This window comes from Medicago sativa, chromosome 3, assembly GCF_051527215.1.
Source record: "Medicago sativa cultivar Bolivia chromosome 3, Bolivia_mono, whole genome shotgun sequence".
Taxonomy (NCBI): Eukaryota; Viridiplantae; Streptophyta; class Magnoliopsida; order Fabales; family Fabaceae; genus Medicago; species Medicago sativa.
The window spans coordinates 81,512,934-81,526,644 of NC_140751.1; the positions used below are offsets into that span (position 1 = coordinate 81,512,934).

Below are 13,711 nucleotides of genomic sequence, written 5' to 3' on the forward strand. Positions count from 1 at the left end.
AAAAAGAATTTACATTATATTTTTTTTAGTGTTGATGTCATTAAAATAGATAATCACGGTTAATTTGGTTTGTTATAACTTGAAAGAAACAAACATTTATATTTATAATTTTAATCAAAATTAAAATTTCATAAAATAAAAAAAAAACACCGTTCATAATTTTCAAACGTTAACGCAATAATTGCATACAGTGATTATAACGGCAGGCATGGAAATGTGGTACCCAGCTACAATAATATTCGATCCCTACCAATCCATATTGTTGTTTTAGCACCACCTACACCTCCTTTGGGAAATTTAAGAGAGGCCTTATTTTATTTTATTTTGAGTTGTGTTATTTGAACAACCATTTGATTGATAACTTTTTGAACAATCATTAGAAAAAGAGGTATTGACACAAAAATCAAAGTGTTAGAGAGAAAATAGAAACATAATGTGAATGTGAGAGAAAAAAGTTGTTAAAAAATAATTGTACAAATATCATTTCTCTTTTATTTTGTTTTGGATTAAGGGACTTATTTTAAAAGATACAATTATTGGATGCTAGTAAAAAATTAAATGGCAACTCGCAGTATAACAGCAAGGTATATTGCATAGATTTTTTTGCTAGTGCAAGAACTCACTCCTCCTACATGGTGTTTATGTACCCTCTTGGGCGTGATGCACTCATATCAGACTTGTTGGGACACGTTTGTGTACCGTCATATCAGAAGGTACTTCATATACACATATGTTGTTAATGCACTTATAAATTATAGGTAACAAGTTGAAAAGGTCCATGCAATCAATCGCACTTACACATTTAATTTTTACTGCAATGAAAGAAGAGAAAAAAATAATGTTACTAAAACGATGTAAAGTATTATGTGCGAACTACATATTAAAGAAGGAAATTTGAAAATGGTTTAGAAAAAAATGCTTACCGTCATCCCCCTTGGCAACAAGAAACAGGGAAAGAAATAAAATCATAGCATAAACAAACTGTAGAGTTCTAGCCATATTTTTTCTATGTTGTAACAAATTTTTTCTATGTTGTAACAAATAGAATATAAAAACCATGCTACTTTTTATATAACCAATACTTCCTCTAATAAAAACAATGCTTAAAATTTGATTTGAGATCCACTTACTTAGTACTCCACTTCCTTCGAATCTTTATTTTTTTTGTTGGCCGAGGTTTGAACCCCAGACCTTACATATTTTAGGCATTGTTCTGAGCTAAGCTCACGAGACACTTCCTCCAAATCTAAACAATTGAAAAGTACCGCCACTTCCTCTTTTAATTCCATTAATATTTATGCTATAAATTCAGTCAATGGTTAGTTTTTTTTAAGTACTCCCTCCATCCCAAATTGTATATAAAAAAACCAAATTACACTTATTAAGAAAGATAAAATATAAGAATTTGAAGTATAAAAAGAGGTATTGACACAAAAATCAAAATAATAGAGAAAAAATCGAAACATAATATAAATGTGAGAGAGAAAATTGTCATAAAAGTTGTTAAAAAATGATTGTACAAATATCATTTCTCTTTTATTTTATTTTATTTTGGATTAAGGGACTTAATTTAACTTAGATGTTGGAAAAATATACTATCTTTTTAAGAAGAAATTTACTATTTTATTATTTTGTCATATCTATAAGATGACATTTGGGGTTAACAAGCGTTAAGATGACATTTTTATTTTGAAAATTGTGTATTCAACATACTCCATTAAAAAATACTATGTCCGATCCTTAATCGAAGAGAATTTTTTTGTTCTATTTATAAGAAAAAGTTGCAACTTCTAAGATGCATTTATTGTTTAAATGACTTTTTTAACTTCATTTTAAATTTTCTCTTTTTAATATGGGTCATGTTAACTTATGCTCTAAGAGCACAAGTTAAAAAGGGAATTAAAAGATAACTTTTGCATTGAAAAGATAAAATTTTAAAATTTGAATGCATTGAATGCACACTTTCCAAAAAAAAATTTCTATGTATAGTTTCTAAACTTGTGCCCTTAACATTTCCCTTTTAATATTAGTGGAAACATTTAATCTATCACAACTTTTTATGAAGGCATGTTTGTCAAAACAATAAAAAGATGGAGATGTTAAGGAGTGTCCCTGAGACACTCTTTAAGAACCATAAATAGTAAATATTCATGAAAATACATGCAATCTATGCTTTGAAAATCAAAATACTTGAATTTTTTAAAGAATAAATGCTTATTTTAGAATATTAACAAAATCCAAAAATAACAACAATTAATAACTTCGTTGGTTTTGTTTTTTGTTTTCTTCTCTTATAATAAGCATCGGAGGGAGTAAAAAGCAACTTTTTAACATAAAATTTAACAGTTGTTTCCATTTTTAAATCTTAACAAGTGCCCTAAAGGAGGGCACGTGTTAGTCTGACCCTTTGTTAATAATAATAATAATACTAGTGTATAGTATTTCTATACTATATATAAATAAAACTATTCCTTTCAAAAAAATACCTTCAATTTTTAATACAAATAACATATGTAATAAATTGATAAGAATAAATTTAAATATTAAAACAAATGTAACAAACATGATACAAATATATATTTTTTTGTTTTTTTGTTTATCGTTAAAAAAGTGTAACAAACTATAAGAGTATATTTATATTTACTTTTTCATCATTCTAATCATATTTTTAAACAAATTTTTCTATAATAAAATTGTTGTTGGTGTCATTAAAAAAAGAATTTAGATTATATTTTTTTGTTATATTGTATTATTGTCGGTATCATTGAAATAGATAATCATGATTAGTTTGATTTTTTATAACTTGAAAGCAACAAACATTTAAAATTTTTTAAGTTTTAATCAAAATCAAAATTTCATAAAAAAATACCGTTCATAATTTTGAAACGTTAGCACAATAAAAATAGCGTAAAGATGGGCACTCCCGTCTTTTCGCTAGTTAATACTCCCTCCGGTCCTGTTTATAAAAGAAATTTGGGTCAATAAAAGTGGATGTATTTGGTCCAATTTTTAACCAGATACATTAACTTTTGTTGACCAAAATTAATTTCTCTTATAAATAGGACCGGAGGGAGTAGTAGTAGTAATAATAATAATAATAATAATAGTTCCTTCAAAAAAAATAATAATAATAGTAGTAGTAGTAGTATAATATAATATTATTATTCCTTCAAAAAAAAAATATAATATTATTATTTTTTGCGGCGCGGTACTTCCGTCCTTTTTTTTTTTTTTTGAAGGACTTCCGTCCTTTTAATAAGTTCAAACCTGCAGTACCTATTACCTAACTACTTCACCTCCTTCCTTCCTTGAAACTTCATTGGATTCGATACAGTACACCCTTACATTGTTGAAAATTAAAATTGAGAGGCAAAAACAAAATTTATTGTCCCTTCAATATTTATTGAATTTTGTCCAAAAATTCCGCTCTATTTGAATAATTGTAGCACTTTTTGACTATTTGTCAAAAAATAAATAACACTTTTTGACTATACTATTTGATTTTTCTTAATTAGTATCAGTAGTATTATTATTTTTCTTATATTATTAATTTAAAAAAGTCAGACTATAGACGTGACATTGAAAAAAAAATGAGAATTGGTCCAAAGTCAAACCAACCGCCTGACCTGACAGTAAGTCACGTTTGGCAACCAATATAATATACTCTAAAGTTATGTACATGTTGTATATGTGATCTTTGATAACATAACAAGTTGTTGTGTTTTTATTATTATTGTGGTTGGTGAATATGGAAGATGAGGGTGGTAGTTTGATGATGTTTCCAATGGAGAAGAGAGCTTTGGATTGTCTTGGTAAAGGTTTTGATCTAACAAGTGATTTTAGAATGAAATTTGCTAAGGGATTAATACATGGTGGAAGATTAGTGGTAATTGATGAAATGAACAAGAGAGATATTATGGTACCAGGTGGTGTTACTATTAAAGATGTTTCAGAAGATATTCGTTGTGACAAAGGTGATCGTGTGAGGTTCAAATCTGATGTTCTTCCATTCAATCAGGTCTGCTCTTCTTTTCTCTTTTCTAACTTTTTCTGTTTGTAATCCAAATAATCTAGGAAAGTTTATAATTTATTTGGATAATATTGATCACTTTGTCTTTTTATTATTATAGTGATATGGATAGAAAATTGGCGTGTAAAAGTACAACACTATAAAAAGTGTTTGTGGACATAAGCCAATTAAATAATCCAAAGAGGATCACAATACCACTAACGTGGAAATTTAGCATCCTATAATATTCAATCTAAAATCTACTTGACAAAATAGGATGAAATTATTAAGATGTTAACGATTAAGTTGGCAGACACTCAAATTTTTCGATACTAAATTGACGGATTTCATATACTTTATATATTATTACTTATTATATTTATATGATTTAGAAGTTAAATTGGAAAAAGAGTGATAACTTAGAGACTAAATAGAAAATAGATAGTTTATTCAAAATTAATTTACTTTACTCCATTAATCTCAACCTAATGGTCTACAATGGATTCTAGAGGGTCTGGGTTCCTACGGGTTCAAATATGTTTACTTTTACTTGAATAGGTAATTTGAATGACTATGTTCATTTCATTTTTCACCAATAACACATTTTAGAGATTGATGATTTTGTAACGGAGCAATCTTTGACCTAAAAACTTGATTTACATTACTTGCAGATGTCTGAAATGCTTAATCAGAAATCAGCCATACAAGGAAAAATTCCTTCTGGATATTTTAATGCTGTATTTGATCTAAGTGGTGATTGGTTTCGTGATGCTCAAGACATCAAGTCTCTTGCTTTTGATGGTTACTTCATTTCTCTTTACAATTTACACTTAACTGCTTCACATCTAATACTGCAAGAGGAACTTAAAAAGTCTGTTCCAGCACACTGGGATCCTGCTTCATTGTCCAGGTAAGCAACTACAATGCCACACCGATCATTTAAGTAGATAGATGTTAAAACAGAAAATTCGAGTAAATAATGGTTTGAGTGTCTGTCCACTTATCCTTGAATATGAGTCACACTAAACAATAGATGTAAATAATGTTTTAGAATGGTTTAACATGGTAGAGTTACTGATGTTGATACAATTTTAGGATTAAAAATGTTGCATGATTTTTGCATTAATAATGAAGTATACTGTTGCTGATTAGTTTCGTTAGGCAGGTTTATTGCGACATATGGTACACACATAATAGTAGGCATGGCTGTTGGAGGTCAAGATGTCATTTGCGTCAAACAAAAACATTCTTCAAAGGTTCCTCCTGGTGATCTCAGAAGACATTTAGAGGATTTAGGAGATTTTTTATTTTCAGATTTAAGAAGCCCTTCTCTACTAGAGAGGAAGACAACAACAACAGAAGCCAAACAAAAAGTATGTATTGAGCTTTATTTTACATTTTTACATAATATCATGTTGAAAGAGTTAAAGGACCCGAGTTTCAGACCCTAGCGAAAAAGAAAATACTAACATTACTTATCTGTTGATTCAATCTCTATTAGGTCCCAGAGGTTTTTAATCGTGTCTTGCAATCAAGCACAATGCAGTTCACAAGTATTTCAGAAACATCAAGCAAAGATGTAAGTCACAAAAAAGAGAGAAATATTTGCCATCATTTGAATGAATGAATAAAGTTTGTAGGGTGTTGGAGTCTTACTGTTATTTTTATGGAACAGGGACTCGCTATTATTTGCTCAAAAAGAGGAGGAGATGTGTTTAAGCACAGTCACTCGAGTTGGCTCCAAACAATGGCGTCTAATCCTGAAGCAATCCACTTCAAGTTTGTTCCTATTTCATCACTTCTCACTGGAATTCCTGGAAGTGGCTATCTTAGTCATGCAATCAATTTGTATTTAAGATGTAAGATATTCTTCTACTGCTATTTTTATCCATATCCATTTCATTTTCTTTCAATTATAAGCTCCAAATAAAAACTTATATATGTGAGTTTCAATGCCATCATTTGTTGTATATCTTCAATTTTTTTTTTTTTTTTTTATCATTTATGGTCACAAGTACTTCAATTGATTCTGTTCATTGCAGATAAGCCTACTCCTGATGACTTACAATACTTCTTAGAGTTTCAAATTCCCAGGGAATGGGCACCCATGTTTTCTGAGCTGCCTCTGAGGCATCAAAGGAAAAAGACTTATTCTCCTCCCCTACAATTTAGTTTCATGTCTCCAAAGCTTCATATCAACTCTACACAGGTAATTCAGTTCTCACCCCATTGAGCTTTATTGTTATGAGTTTAATAATTATGCATCGACTGTGTCATATATTATTTCGTGAAATATGGCACAAATATCTACATAGTGAGATGTGATTAGATGTTAGTATAACACTCTCTTATGATTCCCTCAAAAAAAAAAAACACTCTCTTATGATTAATTGCATAGTAATTAAACCATATCATTATTATAGATGACATTATGTGACTATTGCAAATGATGACATTTAATACAAAAATTTATCAGGTAGTAAGTGAACAAAAACCTGTGGTTGGCCTCCGATTTTACTTGGAGGGAAGGAAATGTGATAAACTTGCAATTCACATACATCATCTATCGAGCCTCCCAAATACAATGACACTCTCTTCAACCACCAAAACTATGTGGCGAGGATCCGATGAGGACGAATCCAGCAACCAATTTGCCGAACCAATAAGATGGAAGAAATTTGCACATGTGTGCACCTCAGTGGTCAAGTATGACCCCAACTGGTTGCACGAATCAAATTCAAGCGGGGTTTATATTGTAACCGGTGCTCAACTCATTAGCAAAGGGAATTGGCCTAGGAACGTACTTCATCTGCGCCTTCTCTTCACTCACATACCAAATTGCAGCATCAGGAAAACAGAATGGGCTGCTGCACCAGAAGCTTCGAGAAAATTGACTTTCTTCACAAATCTGAGCACAACATTTTCATTCACACAACAAAGTGTTACGGCTACACAGAAACAGGCCCAACAGGCAGCTGCAGCAGCTGCAACTGCACTAAACTCTGGTGTTTATCCAAATGGTCCGCCTGTGCCTGTTCGTTCTGCTAAGATGCTTAAATATGTGGAGACATGTGAGGTTTTGCGCGGCCCACATGATGCTCCCGGGCATTGGTTGGTAATTGCTGCTAAGCTTGTAACAGAGGGAGGTAAGATTGGATTACAGGTCAAGTTTGCATTGTTAGATTACTAGTGTTAGGCTAACTTAGACTATATGGAGAGAAATTTTGTTTTTGCTTAATTTTTTGATGAACTACATACAGATCACGTGTACATATATAAGATACTATTGTACAGTACAGTATAGTATAATACAGTACACAACATGAGTGGTGGTGATTGCCTTTACCTAATAGAAAAATCAAAATGCGGCTATTCTGCATTCTCTTCTTTCAATTTAATTTCGAAATGTAAACTATCAACCAGCTACATGACAACGAGGACTAGGTATATACATATATGAGTGCAGAAAGGGGGAAAACTAACTTCTCTAACAAACTTCTAAGTGACTAATAGAAAATTAACTTCATCAGCTAATTACAATACAACAAATAATTTAAATAATTAACTACTAATCTCTATACTTTAACATAGCTATAAATCATGTTTTGATATATCAATAGTTATAGCCAAGTTAATAGGTTTATTTTGGTGCCATATATAATGCATCAGTTGATTGATTACAATGTGGTTCACTCTTCTCTATTAATCTAGATACATGGTTTTTAATTGATTTGATGATTGATACATATAAAGGTTCTCTAAATTTTCAATATGGTTTGAAAATGTATTTATATAAGTGGAAGCATTCATCACTTTATAAGTCGATTTTAAGATTGTATCAAAGTCTATTCAAAATCAGTTGGACTAACCACTATCAGGTCGCTCAAGTCACGCTCTAGATGCCCAGTTCCAGGCGTGACTGACTGAGTGTGTTGAGAGGCATCTAATATCAATTTTTTTTGAGAATAAGTGTCCTTTTTTAATTAAAAGAATGTGGAGAATGCTAATGACTGCCCGTGAGGCATTGGTTAAAATACTAAAATAAGTAACTTTGCAATAAAAAGTTTGTGTAATTGACAAGACAAAAGTAAAAACTTACATTTCCAAGACAAAATTTCTACTAATGGATTCCTTAACCATTTTCCTTAAGGCACTGGTTAGCAAGACTCGGTCCTAAACAAAGTGTTGTTTTCTTTTCCTAGGAAGTAAATACGCCTGATGTTGATTGCTAATGCTGACAAAGACGAACCGCCAATCTTGCATGGATTTTTGTTCTGACTTTCTTAATCATCATTATTTAACGGAACATTAACAGAATTGAGCGTGTAAAGATTGGAATGTAGAAAGTTGATTTTACTATACTTGGTATACAGTTAGTTAATTTGGTACACCAAAAAATCTTACATTATTTAAGAATCAAGATTAATGGTGGTTTATGAACACCAACTATTGTCAAACAATTGAAGCACATTTCAATGACAAAACAGTGAGACTCACTCAAAAGGGACAATAACTTAGAAAAAATGTGCCTCTAACTTGAGGTTGGAACAAGTTTCATTATTGTTTTTTACTTGTAGGATTATTTTATGATAATTGACATAACAATTAAGTGAGCACACAAATTTTGTTAAACTAGTAATAGCCCTTAGATCCAGTGCCACATGCGGGAAGCACTTGGGTGACATAATGTCACCGTGACATTAAATCTGGGCCACACAACACACATTGTCACACAACATCTGGGCCACACAACACATCTGGGCCACACAACACAACACCTTTGTGTGGCCCAGATTTAATGTCACGGTGACATTATGTCACCCAAGTATTTTCCTGCCACATGCAAACTAGTAATAGCCCTTAATCCAGTGAGAGAAATTTGTATTCTTTAAACAAGATTTTGTCAATATTTAAATACGTGAGTTAGAGTATAGCTCTATAATGGATTCATAATTACAATCATTAAAATAATTAAGAATGAAGGACATGAAATATCATCTTATAGTGGGACGATTTTTCTTAAACTGGAGTTATACTAGACGCATTATAACTTATCCAAAACTAAGAAAGTTCATCCAAAACTAAGAAAGTTTCATACCATCCACCAATCACGCATATAGTGCTATAAGTGTAAATGGCATTTAATTAGCACATTAAAATTTTGGTTGATGTCCAAGAGAGTAGTTCAAGTAGTTGAGCATCCAAAGAACTTTAAGAAGGAATTATCTAGAGTCAAAATTTGTTAGAAGTGTGGAAAAGTTTCACGGGAAATACTTTGGTGCCATTAATGGCACCATACCATTAGATCTGGGCCACACATTGCCCAAATGTGTGTGTGTGGATGTCATTAACGGTCAGGATTTAATGGCACCCAAGTGCTACTCAAGTTTCACAAGCAACAATAGGTTAATGGTCTAGGGTCACTAGAAAAAGAGATGTTGCGTCTATTGTTGGATTTAAGTGTTAGTGGTTAGTCTTACATAACTATGAACAAATTAAATATTTCATGTAGAAAAAGAGGCGACTTGTATTCCTAATACGTTGAAGTTTTAGGTAGAGATGTAACGTTTCTCTCTCTTGTGCTCCTATATCATTTGCTCGATGTTGCTTCTAACAAATAGTATGAGAACTTTTGTTCGGCTTGATTGAAGAGCCACTGAGATAACATATTTTTTAAAGAGCTGAGATGACATGCTAACAACTAATGTTTACTTTTACTTAGAAAATAAAATGGTTGATGATTACTATAAGTTATGCTTTGTCTCCTTTATTTTCCTTTTTCTGATTTCATCCATTAGCAAAGAGTACGTGGCCTTAATATGGGAAAAGTTTTTGGACCACCAATATGAACCCCATTTCTATCCAATCTTCACTCTTCACATTCTAACGGTTAATAAAATTTAACACTATGATCATCTTTTCTTAGATGAATAAGGGCAGTATCACTCACACAATAAAGATTAAAGAGAATTTTTCTTTTCATTTTTTGGGTCAATTTTAGTCATTTAAAAAGGGAAAGGAACCATTGAAAAAAGAGAGGGGAAGGAAGGAATACTAGCAATGTAGCATGCATGGAACTAACACAAATTGATAAACAGAAAGTTGAGTTCAAATCTATTCCAGAAAGATACAAGATGCCAAATTACTCAAGTTAAAATCTCTCAGTTAGGTGTTCCCCAGTTCCTCTGAATTTCAAAGTAGTAACTCACATCCAAGTAGCATTTTTTATCATCATCTACAAACTGAACCAAGAAAAAAAATTGAGTTATTTAATATTCTTCCTATTTATTGCCACCCCAATTGATATAAAAAAGAAAAAAATAATAAGAAATGCAACTTGTTAAGGTTGTTTTGTTTGAATATTAATTTTACCTTGGTTCTTGCTGCATAGGTTCCTCTAGCAAAGATACCAGAAGGAGTAGTTTCTTCTTCCAATTCATATGTATATGGTTCATGCTGAGGACTAAAAGTTCCCAACATTTTTTTCCTGCTGTCCACTGTTACAACAAATCCATTCCCATGTTACTAACTAAGATATTTAATTAATTTAAATTCATTAAAATGAAAGTATTTGTCTCACCTCTAACCCCAGTTTTCCAAACAATATTGGTGTATTTGAGACCAGAAACAATGTTGTTTGAGACAATGAAGGTGAATTTCATTCTACATTGACTTCCTTCCTTAAGAATGAAGAGACTCTTCTTAGGATCATTAGTAAATGGAATTGGCAGGACAAGATCAGGCCTCTCTGAACATGTAATAGTTAGACTTTGTATCTTCACTTCTGGATCTTTGCTTTCTGGATTTTCAAATTCAACACAAGAAAGAGTTTTCAGAGGCCCTAAGTAAAATTTTATCATACAATATATTATATAACATGTTTTTAACAAAATGTCTACATCCTAAGCTTCTTTTTTTTTTTATCGGTACGAATCAAACTCGAAAACCCTGAAGTTTACAACACTCACACACCCTGCGCACCGGTGGGTAGGACATCCTAAGCTTTTGTTATCCAGAGACTAATTTTTCATTTTCAAAATAATTTAATTCAGGAGTGTTTTCTACTCTAAATGTAAAAAAAGAAAAAAGAAAGTACCTCCTACAGCAGATATATCAACACTACCCAGAAGTTGCTCTTTCCATTTTCTCAAACTTTCATCATCCTTTGACATAAAAATGAAAGATGGGTTTAATAAAAATGAGAGTTAAAAACTCAAGGGTGTGAAGAAAAAAACCTTTGAGAAAAAAAAAAAAAACTAACTTTATCTTTCTCAAGCTGTTCTTTGAGGGTAAATTGAGGACCAAGATCCAATTCATCATCTTCAGCATCATCAGAGATGGAATTGTGTGCATCATCTTCTTGTTCCTCTAAATGTGAGTTGCAAGGAACGTCATTGGTTGTGGAGGAGACAGCTCCTAAGGCGGCAGACATTTTCAACCTTGGAAAATAAGAAGGAAGAGAGAATGTGTAAAATCTGAAAGACACAAAAGGAAGAAGAAGAAGAAGAAAAAGGATTTTTTCTTTTGTTCTTCTTGTTTGAAAATTGGTTGAAGAATGGTGCTAAATTTAGGAGGATAGTTTTTAATAAAGTTGGAAGATAGTTTGGTTTGCTGTATATATGTATTGTATCCTTCACGTCGCAATGACCAATGGAATTTTAAGATTGACTGCTTTAGTTGAGTTGAGACTTTTAACCATTGCTTTGCTACAGCCTGCTCAAAGCCCTTGCCACCAAAGCAAATCAACAAATAAAGTTGATTTAAATTCATTAATTTGGAGGTTTTGATTTATTACTTCATCCATCGTCCTATATTAATTGTCACCATAAACACTACTTGTATAATCTATTTTGACTTGGCCGCTCCGAAGTGATTTAGAAAGATTATTTTTTATCGATCGTGATTAATCATTGTATCCATAACGTTGCTTCTTTTTCAGTCAACAAATTCTAATTTTGTTTTGTTTCTTAGTCGTCTGGCCCGATCACATCAACTCTTTTCCAAAACATAACCTCCAGATAAAGAAAACTTTTTTATGGTCACATAATTAAAAAACCATCTTCTATTACTTTTTTCCATTGTTATGAAAATTCAAGGGATAAAACTAGTAAGGGAACAAGAGTACATATCAAACAACAACAAAAACAAAGATAACCCTTGACAAAGTTCAACATCAACCAAATCTAAATTTTGTAAATCCTAAACTATTCTAAAATTCAAATCAGAGTGAAATTTATCCAAATGAGCTCATTACGTTGAAGGTCCATAGAAGTAATTTTGTAAAACTATATTTGTATTATATTCTCTATCGCAACATCTGCTACATTTTGACGAGGTTCTTATCTTCATCAAGAGGGCCTAGATCAAGACCAATTCTTGTTTGGTCATTGGTCAGGACAGTCAATTTATCACAATTTGTTGAACAATTTGTGAGCTAGCTAAGTTATTTTTGATAATACAATTTGGAATGTTTGAGGTGAATGTGGATAGTACATTTGGTGATCTGTAAAGGGTTGGGTTCAGAGATTTATTATCCTAATCATCATGGATAATATTGTGCGATGTTCTTTGGCTCATGTGAGGTTGCTTAATTACATTGTGCCCGCCGAGTTACTTGTCATTATGAAGGGTTTGGGAGTTTCTTGCAATGTAGGTTATCATGAAAAAATTATTGAATCTGATTTTGAATAATCTCAAGCTATGATTTGCAGAAGAGACATCACAACATCATGCATCCTTAAGCTACTTTCATCTCTCACGTATGCAAGCTCATTTATCGTATGTTGTCAATTATGTTTCATCATGCACGTTAAGGGGAGGCAAATAAATCATCATATTGATTTTCGAAATTTAAAGTTTTTTCAAAAAGATTTTTTAAAGATTTGAACTTGTTATCTTTGGACTCTTTCAAGTTTCATCTTATAATCTTGCTGATACGTACGGATCATTAGACTTGGGCATTACATATTAGCCTTATTTTTTTTGTTCTTGCTTGTATTTTTTTCATTTTGATTAATTAAAAGGAGAATGCTGACATGATTACTAACACACTTAAATTTATTTATAAAAAATGCTAACAAGTGTGTAAGAATATTGTTTATGGAACCACTAAAATTGATTGTGTATAGAAAAATGAAATAGTTATTATTTTAATAATAACTTAATTCTTTTTCAAGACAAAATTTCATAGTTTAAATTCTTTAAACAATGTCCTTATACAATTGTTAGCATCACTATAAAATTCTAAGCAAATGGTGGTTCTAATTTTCTTGCATCAAGTGAAAAATATAATACCTCTTTTGAGGCGTGTTGTATGCAACTAACACCCCCTCTATTTTTTCAATCAACCTCTTCTGAAATTAGTTTCAGTCAGGTTTCGTTAAGAGAAAATAAAACGTTCGTTAATCTTTTATCTTATGAAATTGATTGTGCCTTTTTTCTTTCCCTTTCAAAACCTACACACACAAAACTAGAAAAGTATTTCATTATTGTGTTCTAGTGTTCCATTCTCTTCATCCCTGCTTTGTATTCTCATATGTATCAGGCTACATTCATGTCGTTGTCACCTGTTGTTGTTCTCCTTTGTTGTTCTTGTCGGACGTTCACGTCGTTGCTCTCAGAAACCATTCTTGCCATCGTTCTCACCATTTTTTTCATCGACGCTCGTGTTGCCGTTCTCATCGCTCTTGTATTGTTTGATTG

General features: G+C 31.6%; 2 protein-coding genes across 2 annotated transcripts; one reads left to right on the forward strand and one right to left on the reverse strand.

Moving 5' to 3' along the window:
• Nucleotides 1-3,684: 3,684 nt before the first annotated feature.
• Nucleotides 3,685-7,402, forward strand: LOC146940846 (MACPF domain-containing protein At1g14780-like). The gene is made up of 7 exons (XM_085754619.1): nucleotides 3,685-4,018; nucleotides 4,681-4,919; nucleotides 5,175-5,382; nucleotides 5,511-5,588; nucleotides 5,685-5,868; nucleotides 6,052-6,218; nucleotides 6,486-7,402. Exons 1-7 carry the CDS (start codon nucleotides 3,749-3,751, stop codon nucleotides 7,197-7,199), a joined length of 1,860 nt encoding a protein of 619 aa, XP_085610745.1. The 5' UTR covers nucleotides 3,685-3,748; the 3' UTR covers nucleotides 7,200-7,402.
• A 2,675-nt stretch (nucleotides 7,403-10,077) lies between these two features.
• Nucleotides 10,078-11,602, reverse strand: LOC146940847 (rho GDP-dissociation inhibitor 1-like). Its single transcript, XM_085754620.1, has 5 exons — nucleotides 11,271-11,602; nucleotides 11,106-11,172; nucleotides 10,590-10,808; nucleotides 10,382-10,506; nucleotides 10,078-10,251 (listed from the first exon to the last, which is right to left on the reverse strand). The coding sequence occupies exons 1-5, from the start codon at nucleotides 11,439-11,441 to the stop codon at nucleotides 10,171-10,173; spliced, it is 663 nt and encodes a 220-aa protein (XP_085610746.1). The 5' UTR covers nucleotides 11,442-11,602; the 3' UTR covers nucleotides 10,078-10,170.
• Between the last annotated feature and the right edge of the window lie 2,109 nt (nucleotides 11,603-13,711).

What these genes read in the sequence shown, in the direction of transcription:
- LOC146940846 (XM_085754619.1), top strand. Translation starts at nt 3,749, where the DNA reads ATGGAAGATGAGGGTGGTAGTTTGATGATGTTTCCAATGGAGAAGAGA. An exon ending in GATCCTGCTTCATTGTCCAG is followed by an intron (nt 4,920 to 5,174) that starts GTAAGCAACTAC and finishes TTCGTTAGGCAG; the next exon opens with GTTTATTGCGACATATGGTA. An exon ending in CAGAAACATCAAGCAAAGAT is followed by an intron (nt 5,589 to 5,684) that starts GTAAGTCACAAA and finishes TTTATGGAACAG; the next exon opens with GGACTCGCTATTATTTGCTC.
- LOC146940847 (XM_085754620.1), bottom strand. Translation starts at nt 11,441, where the DNA reads ATGTCTGCCGCCTTAGGAGCTGTCTCCTCCACAACCAATGACGTTCCT. An exon ending in AACAGCTTGAGAAAGATAAA is followed by an intron (nt 11,173 to 11,270) that starts GTTAGTTTTTTT and finishes TTTATGTCAAAG; the next exon opens with GATGATGAAAGTTTGAGAAA. An exon ending in TGATATATCTGCTGTAGGAG is followed by an intron (nt 10,809 to 11,105) that starts GTACTTTCTTTT and finishes TTGAAAATCCAG; the next exon opens with AAAGCAAAGATCCAGAAGTG.